A 26,670-nucleotide genomic window follows, 5' to 3' on the forward strand; every position below is an offset into this window, starting at 1 on the left:
AATTGAACTTATTCGTTTTTTTGTGGGGGCAACTTCAAAGTAGTGGGTCAACATGATTTTGATCTTTGTCCCTGGTTGTTGGAGGTGGATAGTGTAGATTAAACTCAAATAAGTACAGTTTCAGTTAGAAAACAGACTTAAGCGGTGGCAATTAAAGAAGCCTTACAAAAAAAAATACCAGGTGCAAAAAACATGTGTTAAAATACAAAGTGCCTTTCTTTGACATATAAATAAATATATATATATATATATATATATATATATATATATATATATATATATATATATATATATATATATATACTTTTGTATGACTAGTTTTTATTAACTTCTATTTATTACAGAAAGTACAGTTTTTTCAAGTCTTACTTTTGTACTTTCAGACAAGTAATTGTAATTCATTACAAATCAATCTGGCATTACATCTGCTGTTCCTTGCAGAGTATAGAGCGAACCTGTATACTGCATCCAACAGCACCTCTTAGGCATCATTGATAGTGGAGGTGGGAAAATTTAATATGGGAATATTTTTCCAAGCCCTTGAAAAAATGCAGGAAGACACAGATGGTGATGTTTCTCTTGGCAGGGCTTCTAATTTCTACTGATCCACCTCCCGCTTCACACGGTAGGCTGTGAACTGCGTCAGAGGGCCTACTGTATGCATTTTTGAAGGGGCTGTTGGATACTTTGACAAAACAAGTATAACAGTTCCATATGTGGTTCATACTGGAATTTTAACAAAGCCTAATAATAAAGTGACAGATTAAGCACAATAAAATTCCTGTATGTTTCATTTGACACCCTATTCATTTGGGCCTTATCTCATGCTTATGAAATGTCTTCAATTTTTACATTTCCATACGGAAAATCATAAAATACTTATAGAGACTTTTCAGTTGACAATAATTCAGTGATATGGATCAAAATGTAGAACAGTTAAGTTGAGCATCCCTTTATATTGGCAGTTCTTTTTCTACAGAGTTGATATCTCGCACCATAAAGCACCCATTTCAAATCATGAGGGTTTCATAATAACCTGATATAATAGCTCCTCCCAGCATAACTGCAGAGTACATGCTGTGCTTTTGGAAACTTAAACAACGACCCAGGTGGGACTTGAACCCACAATCCCCAGCTCCGGAGGCTGATGCCTTATCCATTAGGCCACTGGGCCATGGAAGGATGCTTTCACAATCCCAAGAAAGCTGTAAACAGGCCTGCCCAGTGTGGCTAGGGAGTGTTTTTCATTAATAGTAATTAGAGCCACTTCAGTGGATGATACTGACACACAAGTTGTGTATTACTTGCTTTGGAAGACATTTGTCATTTGCTTGTCTAATATATTTAACTTTTTACTATTTTTAACAATTCCATGTGCAGGAGGTTGTAAATATGAGAACAGAATTAGAAGAAGCTGGACCGGGCGGGTCTATTCTGTGGGGCTTCCTCAGTTAGAGGAAGCCTAAAGTCAAGTCTGTTTAACAGAAGAGCCAAGAAACATTTTGTGGACAGTCTTAAGTGAAAATATCCATAAATACTATCAAACTGCACTTTTGTTCTGGAGCTCCTCCATGACACGCTGTTGGATCTTGTGTTAGAATCATTGATTAAACAACTGAACAGCACATTCAGAAAAAAATACATTTATTTTATGTTGTTTTATACATAGAAATGACATAAGTATGATACATCATATTGGAATTTTAACAAAGCGTATTAATAAGCCGACAGGTTAAGCACAATAAAAATGCTATATGTTTAATTTCAGATCCTTCTATTCATTTAGGCCCTATCTCATACTTATGAAATGTCTACAATTATTACACTTCCATACAGAAAATCATGAAAGACATACAGAGACTTTTTTAGTTAACACTAACGCAGTGATCAAGTCTAAAATGTAGAAGAGTTCAGTAGAATAGCTCAGTGAAGCATCATAATAGTGGCAATTCTTTTCTAGAGAGATTATACACGTGTACAACTGAACACCTGTATCAGCAATAGGGGCAACTTAAAGTAGCTGAACTCACTACTTAGAAAGTCTGAAAGAGTCTAGATACTTTTGGACGTACAGTGTATACTAAAGCAAGCCTATTTTTCTATAGGCTCTCTGACGGAAGCTGGAGCAGACGTTATTAAGGTTGTACTCCCCTCTAGTGGTAATCTATGGTCATGGCATATTTCAGCCCATTACTTCTGTGATTAAAAGCTTGATTTCAACTTCCTCTTCTTTAAACCAGGAACAGATCATGGACTCGCGAGTCCTTGGAGGGATCCTGGTATCTAACAATAACATGTTAACAAAATTCATATAAGTGAGATAAAGCAATGTTTTCCACATCTATGTGCACTGGAAAAATGCTTACTTGCCTCCATTTTGAAAACGAACAGAATTAGCCTGTTTAAGTGTGATATGACTGTGTGTCTACATTGTTAAATGTGCTTTTTGTGCAGGATTTGAAGTTTTTTGTGTGAGGCTTGAATTATTTCTTCTCATTTTCTTTCAAGCCATCCCATTTAAATGGCAACAACAAAATCCCATAATATAGTAATAAAAAAAACTCAAGGGGCATGAGAACAGATAATATGTCTTTATTTATTTTATTTTTTAGACATTTGTAAATATTGAAGGGATATTTATTCATCTAATAATTACAACCCCAATTCCAAAAAAAATTCCACATAGGCACTAACGCAACCCCATACCATCAGAGATGCAGGCTTTTGAACTGTGCGCTGATAACAAGCAGGATGGTCCCTTTCCTCTTGAGTCTGAAGGACACAGCGTCTGTGTTTTCCAAAAAGAATTTCACATTTTGATTCATCTGACCACAGAACAGTTTTCCATTTTGCCTCCATTTTGAAAGAGCTTTGGCCCAGAGGAGACGACAGCGTTTCTGGATTGTGTTGACATATGGCGTCTTCTTTGCATGATACAGCTTTAACTTACATTTGTGGATTGCACTGCGAGCTGTGTTCACAGACAATGATTTCTGGAAGTGTCTCTGAGCCCATGCAGTGATTTCCAGTACAGAATCATGCCTGTTTTTAATGCAGTGCCACCTGAGGGCCCGAGGATCACAAGTATCCATATATATTGTCAGTTGGCCTTGTCCCTTGCATACAGGGATTTCTCCAGATTCTCTGAATCTTTTGATGATATTATGTACTGTAGATGGTGGGATATTCAAAGTCTTCGCAATTTTACATTGAGAAACATTTTTCTGAAATTGTTCCATACTTTTTAGATGCAGTTTTTCACAGACTGGTAAATCTCTGCCCATCTTTGCTTCTGAGAGACTCTGCCTCTCTAAAATGCTCTTTTTATACCCGGTCATGTGACTTAGTTGCAAATTGCTCCTCCAGCTGTTTTTTATTAGTACCACTTACTTTTCTAGCCTTTCGTTGCCTGTCCCAACTATTTTGAGATGCGATGCTGCCATCAAGTTCTAAAAGTTAAAGTTTTCCATGAAATGGAACTTTCAACTTTCACTTTCAACATCTGATATGTGTTCAATGTTCTATTGTGAATAAAATATTGGTCTATGAGATTTGCAAATCATTACATTCTGTTTTTATTTACATTTATTTATATTTTACACAGCGTTCAAACTTTTTTTGGAATTGGGGTTGTATATCTGTAGTGGACTGTCCCAAGTATTTGAACCCCCATAGGCCTTATAGTCTAGAGGTCCTCAGGGGCTCCTTGAGGCCTCAGGCAGTCGGATGCCCCAGTCAGTAATCTATCCCTGTTTAACACTGGTCCAGTTAAGAGCAGTTATATTTCAGTATTCTATCAGTGCTTTCTGCTTATTTGAATTTCACGACCCGTGCCAACTTTATTAGAAGTGAAGTTTGTAGAACAAACTTCCTATGCTTGAACTCATGTGTGTTTGAAGTAATATGAGATGCAAGTACCTAAACTACAGCATCAGGACTTCCCAGGATGCCTTAGACACCTTAACAATGACCCAGGTGGAACCCACAATCCCCAGCGCCGGAGGCTGATGCCTTATCCGTTAGGCCACTGGGCCACAAACAACAGTGTCTGTTCCCATTCTGGCTAGTGTGGCTTTTCACTTTAAGAAAATGTATTTTGATTTTTTATTGTTTGTGCCTGTGTATATTGTATTACAATGATACAGTATGATACACTATATTATTACACTTCTTGGTGGAAGACATGGCACAGGAGGAAAATGGGCATCTTGGATGGGCAGCAAACCAATCTGACAATCTACAACTTCAGTTCAGTTCCCCATGCAGTTACAAATGTTTGAATATTTGACCTCACCTGCTCCCCTTTCCTCCTTGCACAAGTCTACCATAGAGCTCAGCCAAGAATAAAACTGGGAATTCTGTACTGTATGGCCCCTTACAGAAATGTCCTTTGTCACACTTGTGGCTAGAAAGCATCATTTACTTGAACTGGAACACTGACTGCAAGACTCAATATCAAATTTATATCTGTGACTTTGGAGTAGCATACACAACAAGTACAAATGGAGATGGCTTAATATGGCTAACAGACTTCTATTGTGGACAACAAGTAGGGTGAGGAACAAATCAACCATACGACACAGGTGGGACTTGAACCCACAATCCCCAGCTCCAGAGACTGATGCCTTATTCTTTAGGCCACTGGACCACAAGAACCCACACAACAAGCTTTTCAAATGACCGAAGAGGATGTTTCAATCCTTTGGGCTTTATCTTAATAAGGAATTCCTTGAAACATCTACTGTGCCTTTTTTGCTGGTATGCACTAGCATTAGGCCACTGGGCCTCATTTTCTGGCTTCAGCTCTGCTCACACAGCTTGGACTGAGAATATGTGCTACAACATTTAAAGTGGTGCCAAAAATCTCACAGTAGATCTGTCTCAAAGCCATTTTTCAGCCATTATGTTACTGAAGGATGTCCCACAGGATCCTACAAATTCTGCCGTGAAATGATGCTTAGATCAGATCAATCAAGCTGTTTTTTGTGGAGTGTTTTATCATATTTCTTGTTTTTTCATTAAATTTTTGTATGGAACTTGATTTGCATCTTGTAAACATTTTACATTATATGCTCTAGAACTTTGACAGAACACTGATTGAATTCAATGCAGTTTGAATGAAACTACAAATTAAACTAGAAAGAGAAAGTTTGTGAGCAAACTTTAAGTTGGTTTGAAAAAGCCAGCTAATTACATTAAAATGGTAAAATGGTGGAAGACTGTTGATGGTTGCTAAAGTTTTGCTTAGATGTTGCAAAGCAGTTGCTAGGGCATCCAAAGTGGTTGCTAAGGTGTTGCTAGGTGGTTGCTATGCTATTAAATACACTGGTACTTTAATTCCACTGCATCCTTAAATTCACAGCCACCTAAAATTTACTCACACTTTAAATCGACTGCCACCTTAAATCTCAGGCTTAAATTAATTGCTACCTTAAGTCCACTGCTTCCTTTAATGCCAAAGCCTCCATAATTCCAATGCTACCTTAAATCCATTGCCACCTTAATTTTGCTGGTACCCTAAATCCAGGGCCACCTTAAATTTACTGCCATCTTAAATTAACTCATACCTTAAATCCTCTGCCTCCTTAAATTTACTGCTACTTTAAATGCAGTGCCACCTTAAATCTCAGGCTATCTTAAATTTTTGCTACTATAAGTGCTCCCTTAATTTTAATGCCACTTTTCACTGCCACCTTACATTCACTGATACCTTAAATCTACAGCAACCTTAAATTCACTGCCACCTTAAATTCACTGGCTGGCCACTCCTGGGAATGTTCACCACTGTTCCCAGGTGGTCTGACTCCATTTGTGGATAATGGTTCTCACTGTGGTTCTCTGATGTCCCAGAGCCTTAGCAATGGCTTTGAAACCCTTTCCATACCGGTAGATGTCAATGACTTTGTTTCACATCTGTATTTGAATCTCTTTAGTATATGGCATCATGTGCTGCTTTTTGAGACCTTCTTCACAGAGCCTGCTTCACATTGCCAGACAGATTCTATTTAAGTGATGTTTATATTCAACAGGTCTGGCAGTAAACATGCCTAGGTGTGGCTAGTGAAATTGAACCCAACTGTCAATTAAATTTGGTTAACTTTTAGAAATGTAGTAGCCAAGTGGGCAATTACATTTTTTTTACATACGGCCAGTTAGGGCTGAACAGCATTTATTTCTTCAATAAATGAAATTATCATTTAAAAACAGCATTTTGTGTTTACTTAGGTTATCCTTGTCTAATATTAAAAGTAGTTTGATGATCTGAAACATTCAAGTGTGACAAATATGTAAAAATAGACAAAATTGCCAATACTTCTTCACAGCACTGTATTACCCACGTTTCCTGTCACTGTGATACATGTACCATCACAATCCACAAGTACATGTACAGGATGAAATTAAATATTTCAGTGAACAAGAATAGCAAGTCCAACTACTCTCATCATTTTTCATGATCTTTGATAGAACTGTCTTGCACATTGAGGGGTCTCTTCCTTACAAGCAAAGGAGAAAGCATTTGATTGTTTTGACCACAAACACATACACCTTAGGAGAAGATAACGACCCAGGTGGGACTTGAACCCACAACCCCCAGCTCCGGAGACTGATGCCTTATCCGTTAGGCCACTGGGACATGAGGGCACCTTTATCAGAGTGGACAGTTGTGATTCATCTGTTGAACATTTTTCTTCATGGAGATGCGCCTCCCTCCAGGTTTTAAGCTTGTAAATTCTTGGAATTATACCCTTGCTGTCATGACTGTTTCTTACTATAAATGATATAAGCAGTTCTTAAAGCCCACAAGCCACAAGGAGCCATGTGAATATATACTAGTAGTTGTACTTTTTATGTTTATTTCTTTGTGTGTCAAACATACCATAAAAATCAAGAATACATAAATGATGACATGCCACTTGTAGTTTATTTTTATATTGACATTTATTCATTTAATATGATCTATTATTATAAATGAAAGGTTTATTTAAAGACGTACTACAGAAATTATGAAGAATTTACAATTTTTAAGTTTGCATACAAAATAATGCAATTCAAGTTAGCAAGCGTCCCCCAGGTTGATTGTCTCTTAGGCCCCCAAAAAAGACTTGTATGCGTCTTCTTGAACAACCTCCTCTAAACATAGCATCTTCACATGTTTCTTTTCTCACAAATGCCACACTGGTGACCACCAACTCTTGGATGATTCCAAAGACTTTTTTGCTTTGAAATTGCCAGAGTTTTAGGTGAAACCAGCTGCAGCCCTTTGCTCCAAGTTGATGGATCATATGCAGATACTTTTAGGTAACCACCAACACTTCATTTTTCTGGGAGTTGCTTTGTCAACAAATGTCTGAGCAAATTTGTGTTGCATTAGCCAAAGGCTGATCAGCCTTATACTCAGCCACAGCGTGCTGTGCAGTGCCAGCTCCTTTTGCTGCCTCTGTTAGCCCTGTCAGCAAAGCTAACCCACAGCCAACGTCCGTGATGCAGAGTCATAAACCACAGGTTTGTATTTTTATCACTCTCACTTTGGTGTAAATGTCAAAAAGTGCCACCCACAGCGCAGTTTTGAAAAAAGGGGATGATGCTGAAATTCTGTGGCCGCCACACACTTAGCTGGAAGGCATCTGGAAAACGGTGTGTGGCACTCAGGCCTGGATCATCCAATGGGTTTTATGGCCATGTGCCCAGTGGCCAGAGCCACTAGGGGGACCTGTGAGCAATTGTGAGAAAATCTAAAAACTGTTTTGACTCATGGTGGGAACTTACGGCACAGCGTGAAAAATGAAATAACACCATGACCAGCAGGCGATGCAAGTGACAACAACGAACAGTTGTTCAAGGCAGGGCAGGGCCAGTGTGCTTGTGTCTTCTAACTGGGATTTGTCTTTCTGGTAGGCTCTGAGTTGAGACTTTCTTTAGCTTAGACTCTGTTAGTCACAAGTCTGTCTTGTGGAACCTAGTGCTTAATTGTAATTACTAGTTTCAGGTGTGGTTTCAGGGTAGCCAAAGGTGTGAATTGATGACACTCAACTAATGTTTCCTTTCCATCTTCTGCTACCCAGGTTTCCAGTCGCATCTTAGCATGTCTGAATGCCAATGATCTCTTCATGGATGGCAGCTCACCACCTGAAGCTCAATCCTAGCAAGATTGAGTTGCTGTTCATCCCTGCAACTACAGGTCCTCATCATGATCTTGCCATCTCATTCGAGAACTCTCTGATCGTTCCGTCTGAAGATACAAGTCTTGGCATGATTCTGGATGGCCAGTTATCATTCTTGGCTCATATTGCGAACCTAACTCGGTCATGCAGGATTCTCCTGTACAACATCCGGAGGATTCGAGCCTTTCTCACTCAAGAGGCCACCCAGGTGCTAGTTCAGTCTCTTGTCATCTCAAGGCTTGACTACTGCAACTTGCTCTTGGCTGGTCTTCCTATGTGGGCCATCAAGTCCATGCAACTCATCCAGAATGCAGCAGTCACATCACTCCAATGCTGCACTCCCTTCACTGGCTTCCTGTAGCTGCACACATCAGATTTAAAACCCTGATGCTTGCCTGCAAAGCCAGAAACGTACCAGCCTCTCCCTACCTAATGTCAATGGTCAAAACTCGAACTGTACCTCGAGCCCTTCGAGCTTCAAGTACAGCTCGGCTTGACCTGCCATCCTTCAAGATGTGTGGAAGACAATCATCAAGGCTTTTCTCTGTCCTGACGCCCAGGAGGTGGAACAACTCCCACTGGCTGTCTGAGCAGCAGACTCTCTCGCGGTCTTCAAACACAGACTGAAAGCTTGTTTGGTGTGTCAAGATACACGAACATTCTGACAATCGCGCTTTCAAAGTAGCTAAAAAGTGCACTACTTTTCAAAAAGCAGCTAAAAAGCAGCCACTACTTTTTCTGGAAAAGTAGCTAAATAGACAGATTTTGGGAAAGTGGCTACCAAGTAGCTAACTACTAATTTTTCAGTAGCTATCCCAACCCTGATTGTAATGTATTGTACTGCACTGTGTTTTATTCTGTTTCTTTTCTCTAGGTATCAAAATGGGCTTTTGTTTCTAGCAATATTTGAGCTCAGGACTAGCTTTCGCTCTAACATACTTGTAACCAGCAAAGATACTTTCTCTGAGTAGACAACAAAGCACTTTTTGTAAGCACCAGTACCAGCATGTTAAGGGACCATTAGCACAGTCTGAGTGAGTGACATTTCGATCATGTCCTTGTGGACCTAGTGGGCCTCCTTCACCCTTCCCATAGCTTCACCTACCTGCTCATAGTAGACAGAACCACCAGATGGCCTTTGATGTTAAATACTGATGTGGGGTGAACATTCATCAGCACCTGGGTAGCCCAGTTTGGCACACCAACTTCTATCTCTTCAGAACGTGGCCCTCAGTTTTTTTTAGAACTCTGGTCAGATATTGCTAAGATATTGATAACCTAGGCATACAACTCTATTGCACCACTGCATATCATCCACAAGCCAATGGCCTGTGCAAACATTACCACTGCTCCATAAGACCACCCTGAAAGCCAGCCTGAGGAAGGACTGCTACCATGACTGTCTACCATGGGTGTTAGTGGGGGTCAGGGCAGCTCCAAAGGAGCATCTGCAGTGCTGGTGTATGGGTAGACACTCCACACACCTAGAGACAGCTCATGTACAACAGAACATACATTTTCATTTATCCGACCAACCAGACCATAGCTGATGCAAATAACCACAACTCTAGCCTGCAGCACAAACTATGGCATCCAATCAGATTTGGAAATATGCCTACTGAAAGCCTCAGCCTAACATAATGCCCTGGCTGGCAATAGGCAAAAATTGAGAGACTAATAACAGACAAACAACTATAACATATAACATAAAATAAAGCATTCCAGTTACTTTTTAATTCATGAGGTACAGTCATAAAATAATGAGCATGTACCAGCCATGCACGTTATGGAATTGGTTAACTACAATTCAGTATAACTGCATTTGTAATGTTTCTGTTTTTTTATTTTTTACAACTCTTATTGTCCTGTTTGACCTTGAATGGAGTGAAAGAACGCATTTGTGGGCAGAGCCAGGACACGTCAAGTGCAAAAACATGACATCCTGAAGCTGAAAACATGACATCTCCAAAAAACACAATATGAAAAGTTTAATTCTAAAATTAAGTATTTCCAAGCTTTTAAAAAGCTCATATATTAAAGAAAAAATATTTTAATTTATCCGACCATCACACTGCCACCTGGCCCTGAGTCCCCTGCTCAGACTACTGTTATCACTGCCAGATCTGGAAATGTCCACGAACATGGGCTGTGCGACTAGTTCAGCCACCAGCTAAGCTTACAATCCCGGTTTTTGTGAATTCTGGGGAGCCCGGGAAGAACATAAGTGCTATTGTATACTTTACCCATATAGCTTGGAGCCATTCCTTTAAGTTTATATTAGGTCTCAGGTTGGATGATTAAATATTGCAGCACTGTTGTATTGTTGTGAGAGAAAAAAGGAAAGCAGTCACTCAGTCCTTTTGCTTACCTAAATATGCTGCCTTCACATGTTTCTTTTCTCATGAACGCCACACTATCATTACAGTTAAATGTCGTTGAAATAAAACAGCACAGCACACTTTCGGAGAGGTAATGGGCATTAAACTAATAACATGCATTTCCATGATTAGTGATTTCTAATAGTGGTTCAAGATTGCAATAAGGTGTTCTAGCTAGTACTCGAGCAAAAGAGACATTTCATGACAACTGATCACTCGGAACATGTAAATTCATGCCAAGGTTGCTGCATCTGTGTCTGACCGTGCTACTGATTGTGTCTATGTGCAGCAAACCCACCTGTTTGCATGTTACTGTTTTGATTACTTAATACCAGACAGCATGTGGTAATAAATTAGCAAGCTTTGGTTATATGTACCCTGTCAATTTGCATATGTCAGTCATGATGTTTTTACCTGGAAGGTATTTTACGTGTGACAGAATTTTTGGTGTGAGTGGTTTATGATGATGAGACAGAGAAAAGGCAACAGATAAACAATACAGACATGAAAGATGCAGTCGTTTTACTTTATAGCATTAAAGGTGTGTGTGAACACAAAGGGAAAGCGGGGTAAGACATTTTGCCTCATGTCTGACAAAAAGTGTAGTGGGTATCATTGATTAACATGGCCAACAAGTACCTAGTTTAACAGAAATTGAATTACATGCAAACTGGCTATTCAAGGATCATTGTTTTTATGATGTGCTGCAGACAGCTGATCAGAATGTAACTGACAAAAATCTGATCGTTGTGGGCAGCTTAGCTTTCAATAAATAGCAGACACTCCATGTACCGGTGAATCTGAGGCTGAGATTAGGGTTAAGGGGGTGACCCATCCTCTTAATCTAGACAAATGTACACAATTTTCTTTCATAAGACCACATGTTCAGGAAGCTTTTCTATCTAATTGAGAGAAGCACATTGTTACAAGTAAAAGAAAACAAGTACAAGTAATATCAGCAAATTCATGTTAAGGCAAATTTATCAAATTTTAACAAATGTATCAAGGTTTAAAATGGTATATCATACATGTTGGTGACTTTTCAATGTACATTGAGTTATTTTGCAAAAGAAAAGCCTTGAATTGCTAAGCTACGCACTTTTCCCCCCAAACATAGTGGGACAAAGTGAGGCAAATATTGTAGGGTAAGCTTGTTTCTGGTGTATAAAGTAGTATTAAAATGTCATTATGTACCAGTAACGTTGTTGTTGATGTTGTAAATACTGCAGACAAACAGTCATGCCACACAACTGAAAGAGAAAAAGAGTCTGGTGCTTAAAGGACTTAAGGGCCGTTTGTGAGATCCAGTCTCCACTATCACCACATCGCTTCTTTGCTTTATAGAGATGAGTTATGTGAGTTTGGCAGTTATACACTCTCAGAAATAAAGGTACTAAACTGTCACTGGGGCAGTACCCCTCTTGTCACTGAGGTGGTACCCTCAAGGGTACATCTCAGTACCTTTAGTCAGGGAACATAACTGCACCATAATCCTTTGAAATTATATTTTCTAAATTGTACTGATGCCACTCGCCCCTGTCTCGCCTCCAGGCTTTTTATTTTATTGTTCTGTTTTAAAACATTAGATTATGAAAAGGTACAATTATGTACTTTTCACCTGAAAAAACTTATTTAGGGTACACAACTGGACCTTAAAACCACTGTTGTTGTGCTAATGAACGAGAAATGTACCTGCACAGAACCTTTATGTCTAACTTTCCACCCCATGCTGAAAATAGTTTTTCTACAGGATTGAGAAATGGTGAGTATGGTGGGACAAAGGGGAGGTTGAAATGGTGATGAACTATAGTAGTGTGGTGGAAACTGAAATTGCTCCAAGTTACCACAAAGCTAAGGAACACTGGACCTCTTAACTTCAATATTTCAATACAATCTGTAGTTCAGAACATCCTGTGGGACTGAAACCCACATCCTCGAGCAGCCCAGGCCTTATCCATTAGATCACTGAAGCACCATCATCATAGCTGACACAAATAACCACAACTCTAGCCTTCAGCGCAAACTATGGCATCCAATCAGATTTGGAAACTTGCCAACTGAGAGTCTCAGCCTAACGTAATGCCTTAGCTGGCAATCGCCAGCCAATAAACAACTTTAATAACATAAAATAAAGCGTTCCAGTTACTTTTTAATTCATGAGGTACAGTCGGTACAGTAAGGAATTGGTTAACTACAGTTCAGTTCAACTGCATTTGTAGTCATTTTTTTTCTTCTAACTATAATTGTCCTGTATAATTTGACATTAGGTTGAATGGAGTGAAGGATTGCATATGTGGTCAGAGTACAGACAGGTCAACTGCAAGTTAGTTCCTTATGCTGAAAACATGGCATCTCCAAAAAGACAACATAAAGAGTTTCATTTTAAAATGCTGTATGTCCAAGTTTTTGAACAGCTAATGTATAATGAAAAACAGCCATCTAGTAAAGATGGTATTAATCATACTATTCTATTACAGTTTTATTCTACGTTTTTTTATGTGGCTATATTAAAATAATATTGCTGTAATTGTGGTATATTGTAGTTATGTTTTAATTTGATAATGGAGTTGTTTCAATTGCACTGCACCCACTACTAATATAACTTATGTTTTGCATAAGCCCTGTTATTGACAGTGTCATATTAAAATAAGCAAACAAAATGAACTGTCGTAATCTTACCGTGTCAGTCAGAGGAGAGGTGCTGGGTGATCAGTAGAGACATGGAGCAGAAAATGTCTTTATTTCTGCTAGTTTCAGGTAAGTACTTATCTATACGTGTATATGTCTCAGTCAAGTTGGTGGTCTAATGTAGACAAATAATTGAAGTTTTTATGTTATTGGGTGTTACAAAGGTGGAACGAGTACAGAGAAATTTAACTTCAGTGAAAGTATGGGTACTGTCTCAAAATCTTACTCAATTAGTTGCAGCCAATTACACTTAAACTTTTAAAAAGTTAGTTTTTACAGATAAATTAGAACTTTTCTTTGTTTGGTCATAAACAAACATGGTGGCAAGTAATGGGCAGTATTAGTCTCACACAAAGACATATTAGCACTGTTATGCGCAGTTCCATTTTATATGGATAAGAATTTGTTTAGAAAAACAAAAAAAAAAGAAAGATTCAAATACACAACAGTTGGCTGGCAGGAGAAAAAAGAGAAAAGGCCTTTGAAATTTGAAATGAGTGCTTTGAAGGTCAAGATGAGAATGTAAGGAGAAGAATGTATGTTTTTCACTTAGAAATGTATTTGAGAAGAAAACACAAGTATTCAGCCTCTCAGTTTAAACAAGAACGTCGTCAGCACACTCGGTGCTCCGTGCGATCAGCGTTAGAGTGAAAGAATTATCCATTAACAGCAGAAGGGTTTTTTGTGTCGTGCCGCAGTAATACAGAGTTCAGCTGTTGTGAGGAGGTCATAGCCGTGGTATATCGTAGATTTTATATCGACTTCGAATGCAGCTCAGCCAATCAGATTTTAGGATCGGAACTATGTACACTGCGCTAACTACAGTGCTTTAGAAGGCAGCAATGTCCACTGTGTCAGAGGCTATTTTTTCCTAATCGCATCAGCACAGACAGAGGATTATGGGATATGTAAGGCAGCAAATGATACATCTATGCTGCCTTCAAAAAATGGCCAAACAGAGGAACCTCCACACACAGCACTTCATACAGACATTCGGTTCAGACAGGACTGGCTGCCTTCCTGCCTCAGAATATACTGTCTGAGTAGGCGGCGTTCATTAGACACAGCCATGGTAAAGACAACAAGAGGTTGCTATGCTTTTTCCTTCTCAATTGTTGCGTACACCAACCTGCATTGGCTGCATTTGTTAGGGCTTCATTAGAATCCAGTGTGTGCAAGGCCTTTTTAAATGGGCGGGGTTTATATACACGCCGCTGCTGATTGGGTAACACCTTTGACACACCCATCAAACCAGAGAAAACATACCTCAAATCCCGTTTTCGCACCGTTTCGACAAAACATGTGGTAGGAAAACGGCGCACAGTGTTTTGAAATTGAATATGCTTTTTCGCCGCACCACAACTCTTAAATACACTGAACGACCTTCAGCTCTCCGCTGAAATTAACAGGATGCAGTGAGGCAAAGTTGCAAGAGGACCGTTAACTGGCCTGCATTTTACGCTGCATTCATGTGTTTCCGGTGGACGGACAGTGGCGAATCGGATATTTCACTGTTTTCATCGCAGCTGCAACCAAATATTATGCCCCCACCAGCGGGAAGGGTCCGTCAACAGTTCAGTTTTCCCAACTTTTGTGGACAACCGCAGTGGTGGAATAAAGCCCAAGACTGTTTTTTGGGGTGCCATGGACACTAAACGTCTTGTTGTTGAATTCCAGACAAACACAGTATTATACAACAAAAACAGAAGAATGCCTTCTGACTTTGTGTCCTTCTGACTTTTTCCACCTTAAGTCAACACTCTGCACTGCTAAAGCGGTCCAATGATAATCATCTATCATCGGCAGTAACGCGGTCGCCATGCCAACGTTTGCGTCGTCGCCGAATGACGGTTATTTCATCACAAACAAACGTGAATGCAGCGCTAATGATGACGCAGCACAGAGCGGCCATCAGCTGCGGAGGGGAGAGATTCAGTGAAAATACAGCGTTGATGTAAACAGTGCGCGGCTACTGCAGGTTGTGAATGGTATGTGAGTTATGAACACTGGGTTCCAAAAGTCTCGGAGCACTAGGGAAAATGAATCTGTTTTGCATTATTTTCAAATTTAATACACGGGTTTTAACGACAAATTATACCATCAGCACAAACAATTGAGTGAAAAATAGTATTACTGAATTTCTAAAAAGGATTTTCACCATTTCCTAGTAAGCGGTACGTAAGTGTTTCAAGAGCTTAATCGAACGCCACAAGTTCGTGCAAAAGCCTCTGAAGAGTAGATCAAATCTACCAGTGTCATCTGAACACCAGCTTCATTGGAAGACAATCTGATATACATCTTCATGTTCAAAGGCTTTAACATAGATGCCATCACACATTTGCTTAAATTTCAATAGTGACCTCGAAATAGTGCAGAATTTAGAATATTTCTTCCTCAGTTTGCTCGTCATAACTTTTTACAAAATTGTAAAACTTTCTGTTTTTTATTTTCCGGTTGAAAAAAAGATTTTCAGTGTATTTTATTTGGACACCACTGTAAACAAAAAAAATATAAAATAGAAATTCCACAATAAAACAAGCACACATGGGTCTTCACCATGCACAAATTCTTAAGAATTTCAGCAGCCAGTTGCACGTTCCACCCAAAAATCACAGACCTCCTACCTGCATATTTACAACACAACCCCACTTTATTGTAAAACACAATCTCTTTTTTAATTATTGCCAATACGTCCAACACACCTAAACCTAAGGTGTGCATGTGTAAGCATGCAGCAGCTTCTCTGGGCGAATGCAGTGCTAAAAAGTGTTTTATTTGTCTAATATATATGTCCAGTGCACTTACACCTAGGACACTATATATGTCCATTAATTAATTAATTATTTAATAATAATAATAATTATAATTTCATGTTACATTTGCCCAAAATTACCTTTAATGTCACCTTTTAACACTCAGCCGTGTGTGCGTGCAGCCCAGTGTACTGCATATTCATCAGAACCTCTTCATTTATAGCCTCTGCTCTAAATGTAACAGCCTGGTTCTTATTACCTTCAAGTACAGCACAGGCTGCCTACACTCTTAAAAAAGATGGTTCTTTATGGGTTCTTTAGTAAAGACAATGGTTCTATATAGAACCATGAACACTCAGTGAACTATTTGCGTGCTTAAATGGTTCTTTGCATGGTGAAATGGTTGTTCACATTGATGGAGAATGTGTTGTATATGGTTCTATAAGGAACTTTTTGAAAAAAGCGTTCTTCTATTGTAAGCTTGACATAGTAACAACAGCAGAACCCTTTTTGATGCTATATAGAATCCTTTTTAAAAAGGTTTTATATAGAACCATATACAGCACAGTCTCCAACAGTGTGAAGAACAATTTCACCATGCAGAGAACCATTTAAGCATGCAAATGGTTCTTTGAGTGTTAATGGTTCTATATAGAACCATTGTCCTTACTAAAGAACCCATAAAGAACCATCTATTTTAAAAGTGTATATGTAAGTAACTGAACACAAACCTGAACCTGAACATCCTCGCAGCCTTGTAGCAGCTTCTCAGTTTTCCTGTTTAGGGTTAGAGTCTACCCTCATGTTAGCAAGTTAACTTAAAGCTCCATGAGTTTATTGGCTATGTATTTTTTTAATAATTTAGCCAGCGGGAGTAACGACATCTCGCAACAAAAAAGGACGTTTTATATGTATATTGGTGTATATATATATATATATCTATATCTATATATATATATATATATATATATATATATATATACATATATATATATATATATATATGTATACACACACACACCGATCAGGCATAACATTATGACCACCTCCTTCTTTCTAAGCTCATTGTCCATTTTATCAGCTCCACTTTGTAGTTCTACAATTACAGACTATAGTCCATCTGTTTCTCTGCATACTTTGTTAGCCCCCTTTTACTCTGTTCTTCAGTGGTCAGGACCCCCATAGACCGTCACAGAGCGGGTGGTGGATCATTCTCAGCACTGCAGTAACACTGATGTGGTGGTGGTGTGTTAGTGTGTGTTGCGCTGGTTTAAGTGGATCAGACACAGCACCTCAGTGTCACTGCTGGACTGAGAATAGTCCACCAACCAAAAATATCCAGCCAACAGCGTCCTGTGAGCAGCGTCCTGTGACCACTGATGAAGGACTAGAGAATGTCCAACACGAACTGTGCAGCAGCAGATGAGCTATCGTCTCTGACTTTACATCTACAAGGTGGACTGACAAGGTTGGAGTGTCTAATAGAGTGGACAGTGAATGTTTAAAAACTCCAGCAGCACTGCTGTGTCTGATCCACTCAGACCAGCGCAACACACACTAACACACCACCACCACGTCAGTGTTACTGCAGTGCTGAGAATGATCCACCACCCAAATAGTACCTGCTCTGTGAGGGTCCATGGGGGTCCTGACCACTGAAGAACAGGGTAAAAGGGGGCTAACAAAGTATGCAGAGAAACAGATGGACTACAGTCTGTAATTGTAGAACTACAAAGTGCACCTATATAGTAAGTGAAGCTGATAAACTGGACAATGAGCGTAGAAACAAGGAGGTGGTCTTAATGTTATGCCTGATCAGTGTATATATATATATACATAACTATGATTTTGCATAAAAGGTCCATAGGAACCTATTAATTTTGGACTTACCTGGGAGCGCCCTTTAGTGTCTAACAAACATTGGAAGCCATTATTGAGTGGCAATTCCCCTCACTAGAAATTCTGAGGTGTACTTCCACACTAGGTGGTTAGGGGGCAGTGTAACAATATATTTTTTTTAACATTACCTCAGACTGCGACTGACTTCACAGTGGGAGATGAGCAGGGATGTAAAGAGTACTGAAAATTACTGAAAGTAAAAAATTACTGAAAATTACTGAAAGTATTGTACCTGTAGTGATAATTTACTCAAGTATAAGTAAAAGTATTATGTAAAAGTAAAAGTGGGGCATAATATAAATAAAATTACTCAAGTAAAAGTAAATGAATAATTCATTAAAAACTACCTAAGTACCAAGTTACTTAGTTACTTTTTCGTATTTCTGCTGTCACAACCTGAACATATTTAGGAGCTGACTCAGCTACATCATTGGAAATAATCTGTACAGAAAAACACTAAAGCTAGTTAAGTTCTGAGACTGAACACAGTCCGCTCTGCTAGTACACATTTTATGAAGTTATGATGAAACCTATGACTTTTTTAACAAGTCTACCAAATGAACTGGTATCAGTACAAATCTTCTAAAATAATACGTAAAGCTACACTATGTACATTTCAGGGGTTGGGAGTGTTCTCTGTTGGAAATGTGTAATTGCATGCAATATGCAGAAGAACATTTTGTAATATTGGTTCCCCGAGCTGATGAATCCAATGATTGCAAGTGTTGCAAGGGTATAAGTGAATTATATTGTGATCATATCTTTATCAGAGGATGCTTAAACATCAAGCTGGATTTTAACAAAAAAATATATGGTGTAGTAAATCTATAATCTATTGTATAGTCTATAGTATATTGACATGTAGTACATAGTATATATAAGTACATATATAAGTACATTTTCCACTCGTTCCACCAGCAATGCCAATGATGATGAAACTATGCCATCTAGTCGATATATCTAATATTTCTCTTTACGAGGATATTGTAAGAGTATTTTAAGACTATTCAACCTGGTTTTAGATAAAATTCATTGTATCAAATATTTCATTAACAATTTTGCTTGTTTCAAACTGTATTAGGTATAATGACTAGAAGTAAGATGATTTGTCATGCAAGGAATCATATTCTGCAGTGCGCTATAGCTACTGTAGGGGATCCTTGCACTACAGACCCATAGTTAAACCAATGCATGTTTTTCAAAGATCACTGATGAACCAAAATGTTATGACCACTCACAGATGAAGCGAATAATGTTGATTTTGCTGTGTATGGGTCTGTGTAGCCACAGACCATTCAGAGTGCTCATGCTAAACCCAGTCCACCGTCAGAAGTGCCTACAATGGGCATTGGAAATGTACCTTGGCGCAAAGGAAGAAGATTCCCTGGTCAAATGAGTCCTGCTTCTTTTACATCACATGGACGGCCTTGACACGTGTGCAGTGTTTACCTGGGAAAGTGATGGTACCAGGATGCACTGTGGGAAGAAGACAAGCTGGTGGAGAGAGTGTGGTGCTCAGGGCAATGTCCTCCTGGGTCCGGGCATTCATGTGGACACACTGAATGTGGACTGACACACTGCACACATTGTTCGTGCATCGTTGAAGAACAATGCAAAGAGTTCATGTTGCCTTGGCCTCCATATTCCCCAGATCTCAATCCAGTCAAGCATCTGTGGGATGTGCTGGAACCTGTCCAACTTACAGGATCTCAAGGATCTACTGGTAACAACCGCAAGACATCTTCAAAAGTCTTGTAGAATTCATGTCTTGGCAGGTCAAATCTGCTTTGGTGGCACATGAAGAACCAACAGCATATTTGGCTGATTGATGTATAGGCAAGTTATTAACTTCTTCTCTTACAACAGGTCTGGGGTTTGGAGTTTCTTCCCTTTTCTTCTCTCGGGAATACCACTATGTGAACGAGAAAAAGACGTGGCTGGACGCTCAGAGCTACTGCAGAGTGATGTACACTGACTTAGCTACTATAGGCAACATGGAAGAGATGAGGATGCTGATGTCTGTAATAGACCCTTGTTATAATGGTTCCGTGTGGATTGGACTTAAAAGAGGAGACCAGCCCAGCTGGGGCTGGTCTATGGGAGACGACCTCCTGCCCAAGTATAGTAACTGGACAAACGGGGGAGCTGCTCAAACATTTCCCTGTGGAAGAATATCTCAGGCGTGGTCTGCATACAACTGCTTACAGAAGTACATTGGTTTGTGTTACGATGGTGAGTTGTGCTTTTAAAGAACAAATTAACCCTCAGTTGCACAATGTTGCCTCAGTGAACAAACTGTGGCGTGCGCTGATCCACTGGGCCCCGATGGCGCCCGCAAGAGCCGACAGGAGGCGGGGCTCAGGACGTGGGCGCCGTCACCCCCTCACTCATGGTGTTCCTCCCCCCCGCCGTCCTCATTGGGCTTCGTCCCTGCTCAGAGCTCGGGCCCCGCCCTCCTGTTGGCTCTCGTGGGTGCCATCAAGGCCTGGTGGATGGGCGCACGCCACACAAACCCATTTTCCTTAGTGTATGATGACATGATATATACTTAATGATGACGAAAAGGCTAATAATGAAAGAAATTTTCAAAAATGTAGAAAAAATTAGAAGAAACAACAATTTATTTTTAATATTTATTATATCTAAATAATTTTCTATGTTATAAGAAATTGCCGAAATATCTTTGTTGCCTTGAAGCAACATTGTGCAGCAGTGAGATTTAGCCATTGGCAAGTGAAGTTTCACTTATGCAGTCACGTTGTAACATTTCAGTTATTGTTTAGTTTTTAATATAGAATAACATTTTATTAAGCATCTTTTTGCATTTTTGCTTGGAAATCTGACTTATAAAGTATTTAACATGTATACAATTTTAGAGGCTAGAAGCCCCGTCCATTCAATTATGTCATGTAGCACTCAGCATCCAATATGTTTCACTAGTGTCATTAATTTTGTTTAGAAAAAATAAAAATTTGCCCTTATCAGGCCCTTTTATGCAAGAAATCAACCTATTGTGAAATCTAAAAATTATAATGTAGTACGTAATGAATGAAAGCTACAGCATTGGAAAATGACATTGGAAAATTTAGTCTTGATTAGTGTAAATGTACTGTTGGCTATATGAGAATTTATGAGTGAAACATTGCTTCAGCGGTTAACAGTGTTCTCTGATGTCACTCCTAAGCAAACCCAACTGATGGCAGACGATATGTTGGGTTGACCACAGAAACAACCTGGAAAGAAGCTCAGACTCTCTGCAGAAATAAATATACGGACCTGGTCAGCATCCACACCTTAGAAGAACACAAAAGGGTTGCTGATCTTACGAAGAATTACAGTGTTGAGTACATGTGGATTGGCCTGTTCAGTGACTCCTGGAAGTGGTCAGACCAGAATAACTCCTCATTCCGTTACTGGGCAGATTCAAAACCAGGCCAGACTGACAATTGCATCTCACTGGCTTTGAATGACTTTGGGAGATGGTATGATGAACAGTGTAGCCTGCAACACAATTTCGTCTGCTATAGAGGTGAGTGTGGAACCTCAGCTCAGCTGATTCACAAGAATTTGAAGGAACTGGTTGAAGTGCTGGGCAAAATGATGTAGGCAACCTTTGAATGATGCTGCATACATTTTATTTAAAAATACTTACTGATCTATACACAGTGGAACTACCTGCACTTAGTGGTGCTGTGTGGAACCATTCAACTCTGACAATTTTATTCTTTCCATGTGTTTTGGAACTGCATACTTGAAGGAAATACACAATTCTAAAGATAGTAAAGTTGTATCTCTGGCATCTCTCCTCAGATCTGAAGCAGAGGAAACAGATAGTGAGAGTGACAGTGAGCTCGGACAGTAACGTGAATTTGAATGACGTTGCAGTGAATTCAGCAATTCTGAATCAGGTCAGTCTCTGCTTTTAGGATACTGACACTGAGTTTCCAAACTTTGTAGGCAAGTGGAAAACAGAAAATGACTGTCTGTTTAAATAGTTTTAGAAGCAAAGAAATTTTGGTTTACAATGTTTGGGAGAGCGGGTTGGTTGGTAAAGTTTCACTCTGCTGTATATCCCAGGCATACCCAGGGTTTGGATATAATCGAATACAGGTATTGGGAATACATATTCAGAATACATAAATTAAGTATGTGTATTCAGTCCAAGTTTCATTTAGTACAGGCAGTATTCAGAGTATACAGTTACCTTTTACATTTTTAGGAGAGGACTTTTAGAATACTTACCCACTGAAATAAAAAAAAAATATTCACGATAATCTGGCAAGTAGCAACATGCTTTTTAGATGAATTCTAAAGAGGACCTCAATGAATGGCTTCTTTACAAAGAGTGAAGTTCAGACTAAAGCCTGAGTAGACTGATAAATCAAAATTAATCTTGGTGTTACTGAGTTCTTTTGTGGGATGATCTAATAATTAAAACTAATAATCTCAGTAGGGGATGTGTTTGTGATAGTTGAATCAGTGTTATACTGTGCTGCTCAGAGGACTGTGGGAGCGGCAGTTGAAAGTGAAAAAGGAAAAAAGAATTTTTGGAACTTCTTTTAAATGATAAGCAAATTTTTCATGAAACGTATGAACAGAAAAAATAGCTACGTAAAGAAAACTGCCAACCAGTAACAGCAAAGAACAGTGTGAATTAAGATTAAAAAAGTGCTTTACCAAGATGTACCGTAAACCTAAACCTAAATGAATACTTATCTTTTTTTATGTTTGGTAACAGAATGCATTACTGAAAACATGTAGGATGGTGTATTCAGTATTCAGCCATCACTAAGTATTTTGCCCAACCTTAAACATCCCATATAACCCTACTATCTTAGCTTAAATGAAAATCACTTTCAGTGTCAGAAGTGATTTACCAGAATTTGTGCATTCTCGACTAAATTCATGGCACTTGTGCCAACCAAGGGCTCAACATGGGGCTGCTTGGCACAACATTAAAAGGCTATATTTTTCAAAGATTGAAGCAACAAATAGAAATAATCAGAGCTTTTTAATTTAAAGAAAACCATGAACGTAAACATTTAATGACAGCCAAATAACATTTTTACATCAGTGGAATGTTAGAAATGTTTATTTTATTTTCTCATTGGCTCACATGCAAGAATAATGAGAGGAACAATAATTAAAAAATAAATTGTATAACAAAACTGTAAATTTCAACAATTAAACTAGCTTTTTAAAATTATAAAAAATAAAAAATGTTAAACCTTTTAGAATAAAAATATAAACTTAATATCTAATACATAAATAGTTGGGTGCAAAGATTTATTATTTTCATCTTCAGTTAGACTCACTTATCATCAAGTAGACTAAAGCTTAGAGGTACAACATGTTATACATTTAATGTAAATTCAGTATAAACAGTGACAGTAGAGTACTGCATTCTTGTCGTGCTATTATTAATATGCTATTTGGTTTTATACGTGCAGCATATAATACAAAATACATTATACATATCGTTGTGGCCAGAAGAAAACCTTGTATCTCTAAAATGATAACTTTACAGGAAAAGGAAAAACAACCTGCTTTACTTTTAGTGTAAGTCAATGGAACCACATTTTTTAAAGTCATTTTGGGCCGTTTCTTTTGGTCCATTCTTCATGAAATTTGCACACAATGTAATGTAGCAATGTAATAGCAGGCATTTTCAAATTACGTCAAAAACTGAAAAACAACAAAAATAGACATACAAGGTTTTCTTCCAACAGCAGCAATTTAATACATGTTTGTGACAATAGCCCTACCACTGAACAGGCTGACACATGTGCCAACCAAACCCACTCACATCAGAACAGAACTCTGTATGTACTTCATGTTAGCTATCTGGCAAAGTCAGTCTCGCACTTGACGTTTCTACCATTTTTATACTTTTTAGCACAATGTATGAAAATTCTTCATTTATAATGAATATATAATAAGTCAGTGTGCATTTTTTGGTAGCATTATCATATCACAATTTTCTACATTCAGTTAAGATTCATGTGAATCTGTTCTTATGCTACTTAAGATTGAGCAGAAGCTGAAGAAGGGGTCCTTCAACATCAAGCTGAGCTGGAGATGGAAGGATAACAAAGTGTTTGAACTAAAGAAGAAGACAGTGCTGGTGACGGAGTGCAAAAGAACATGAAGAAGAAGAGGGCCACTGATGAACTGTAGTCATGTGAGACGAATGTCAAGTAATTTTTCTGAAATCTTTTTTTTTTTTATTTTAATTTTAGCAGCAGGACTAAAGACATGATTTCCAGTAAATCCATCAAAATAAAAATCATAAATAAGAAATACAAAACAACAAAAATATCATTTACAAGACCTGGCAAACAAGCAAACTAAATACATAATCCAGTCCGCTGAATGGTAGTAGCTTATTATATTTTTACTTGTTTGACGGGTAAATTCTGTGTTCGGTAAATGTTTATAAAATTTCTCCCCTCATCATTTGATGCTGAGCTTGGAAGAAGAAGAGTAGCAAGTGTTTCCTACAAGACATGTGCTACTTCACCTTTTAAACTGCCACTAACACAATGGGCCTCATTCACCAACTGTCCTTAAGAATACATTTCTTCTTAAAACCCACTTATGCAGTTTTTACAAAAAAAAAACTTTTCCTTATTTGGGATTTGTTCTTAGGTAAGAACAGAATCTACACACACTCAAGAGCAGAAAGGTGTGAACAGTTCTGTGGTTTAAGAACAGGTCATGAATCGGACGTAGGAAGAATAGGGCCTAATGTCATGGAAGAGGGGAGCAATTTTTTAATAGGGGGCTACCCACCCAGAAGGAGCGAGCCCAATAATGCCGTATCAGACACAGATGGCTGTGGCACTGATGTCACAATAGAGCAACTCTAGAACAATGCACATTTTCAGCCTTAGTCCAGTGACTAGATCACCCTTCAGGTGCCGAGAGTTCGTACTGAACTGGGAAAATCTGCTTTTAGTTACAGAGAACCAGCGAGCTGGAATTCACTACAAGAAGCTCTACAGTTCTGCTCACTGGTGTCACATGAACGTTTAAACTTTTCTCTCCAGCAATGTCCACTCAGCCTGCAACTGTTCTGTTTTATTTTAGTTATGTTTTAATTTTATTTTGGTATATTATTGTTCTTTTACAATTATTATTTTTTATTTGTTTTATTATTAACTTTTACTTTTTAGTTACTGCTAAGTTATTGTTTTACATTATCTGTTCTTTTATTTATTTTATTAACTTTGTGTTTTTTAATTATTTTATCACTATTTGATCTGGTATTTGGTATTTAATAAGTTGTTTTATATGTGCAATTTGAACAGTTTATTCTGATTTGATTGATTTTTTACCATTAAATTTACTGTTGTAAATAATTTACTATTGTTAAGTTTTTACAATCTAATGTTTTCAATGCCTGATTTCTCTATTGACTCAGCTACACTGTAAATGAGGGTCACCCTCAGTGTAGTTTAAATAAGTTTGATTGATTTTAAGTACATTTTAGCACAGTAGTGCTTCTTGCAGTACGTGGTTTATTAACAAATAAGCAGACAAAAGTTTAAGGATTTAAGGAAAATTTTAAGGCATTTTTATTTATTTTTCAGTAGGTTAAATTCAGTAAATAAACAAAGTATGTTCCCTATAGAGGACATGTTTACCTGATTCTAGTTTAGCACACAGTCTCTACTCATTTTCATACATTAGCATGTTTTTGCTGCTCTCCACAATGAACTGTCCATTTCCTGCCTTTGAATATGTCACTGTTTACATAATGACATAAGAGAAGCTTTTATAGTACTAGGTGGTCTGACACAAAGGTTTTGAAAACCTGGAGCCAATCCAAATGAGACAACTCAGAGCCCCCAGGTCCAGGGTTGACACCAGAGAATGCGTAGAGAGGAAAATTGCCACTGAATAACGTCTTTTGGGTTTGTCAGACACTGGAGGGTGCTTCTGTGGGAGTCCAAAATAAATGGGCTCTTACAGAACCTTACAGAGCTACAGCAAATGTCTCGCGGGGCCAGACGTCTGCGGACAATCATGAGAAATTCTGAGCTAAGTGTGGGTGGGAACGTGGACTTATTAGGGTGGGGACAAACAGAGCACGAAACTTCTAAACCAATTCAGTGTGAAGGTGGTGCTCAAAGTAGATGGTGCACTTCACCAAGACTGCACAAGCCTGTTGTTAGCCGGTAAACGTTATCACTGAAAAGCAGGGTTAGATCATGGTCTCATGAGGCCCCTAGGCACAAGCATCATAATGCATAAGATAACAAAACTACAGTTGCATGTAAAGTTTTGGAGCCACTGGTCAGATGTTTTGTGGATTTTCTATGTGAAAATAAGTTCCTACTTATGAGTTACGTCACATCCTCTACAGAGAACACACTTCTGCACATTTTAATGCAATTTACTAAATTTAATATATCGGTAAAAATAATTCATACAGTGTCGCCTGAATCGTCACAAACACTATTTGGACAAAAGTATTGGGAAACCTACACGCCTACAGGAGCTTTTATGACATTCCATTCTAAATCCATAGGCATTAATATGGAGGTGGTCCATCTTTTGCAGCTATAACAGCTTCCACTTCTCTGGGAAGCTTTCTACAAGATTCTGGAGCGTGTCTGTGGTAATTTTTGCCTGTTCATCCAGAAGAGCGTTTGTGAGGTCAGACACTGATGTTGGACAAGAGGGCCTGGCTCGCAATCTCCGTTCTAGTTCATCCCAAAAAGTGTTTGATGGGGTCAAGGTCAGGTCTCTGTGTGGGCCAGTCAAGTTCTTCCACACCAAACTCAC

The 26,670-nt window shown here is 38.6% G+C and overlaps 1 protein-coding gene and 2 non-coding genes across 4 annotated transcripts; 1 reads left to right on the top strand and 2 right to left on the bottom strand.

The window, feature by feature from the left end:
- Nucleotides 1-1,101: 1,101 nt before the first annotated feature.
- On the bottom strand, nucleotides 1,102-1,174 carry trnar-ccg. The gene has a single exon. It is a non-coding gene; the product is annotated as a tRNA-Arg (tRNA).
- Nucleotides 1,175-6,561: 5,387 nt separating this feature from the next.
- On the bottom strand, nucleotides 6,562-6,634 carry trnar-ccg. Its single transcript has one exon. It is a non-coding gene; the product is annotated as a tRNA-Arg (tRNA).
- Nucleotides 6,635-13,235: 6,601 nt separating this feature from the next.
- LOC118797136 (macrophage mannose receptor 1-like) lies at nucleotides 13,236-24,463 on the top strand. Of its 2 annotated transcripts, none has more exons than XM_036556372.1 (5): nucleotides 13,236-13,297; nucleotides 19,747-20,112; nucleotides 21,065-21,409; nucleotides 21,691-21,788; nucleotides 23,909-24,463. In XM_036556372.1, exons 1-5 carry the CDS (start codon nucleotides 13,261-13,263, stop codon nucleotides 24,026-24,028), a joined length of 966 nt encoding a protein of 321 aa, XP_036412265.1. In that variant the 5' UTR covers nucleotides 13,236-13,260; the 3' UTR covers nucleotides 24,029-24,463. The 2 variants fall into 2 exon arrangements, with proteins under 2 accessions (XP_036412265.1, XP_036412264.1); XM_036556371.1 differs by lacking the exon at nucleotides 13,236-13,297 and adding an exon at nucleotides 19,294-19,603.
- The last annotated feature ends 2,207 nt before the right edge of the window (nucleotides 24,464-26,670 follow it).

The sequence above is a fragment of the Colossoma macropomum genome, unplaced genomic scaffold (assembly GCF_904425465.1).
Source record: "Colossoma macropomum unplaced genomic scaffold, Colossoma_macropomum, whole genome shotgun sequence".
Taxonomy (NCBI): domain Eukaryota; kingdom Metazoa; phylum Chordata; class Actinopteri; order Characiformes; family Serrasalmidae; genus Colossoma; species Colossoma macropomum.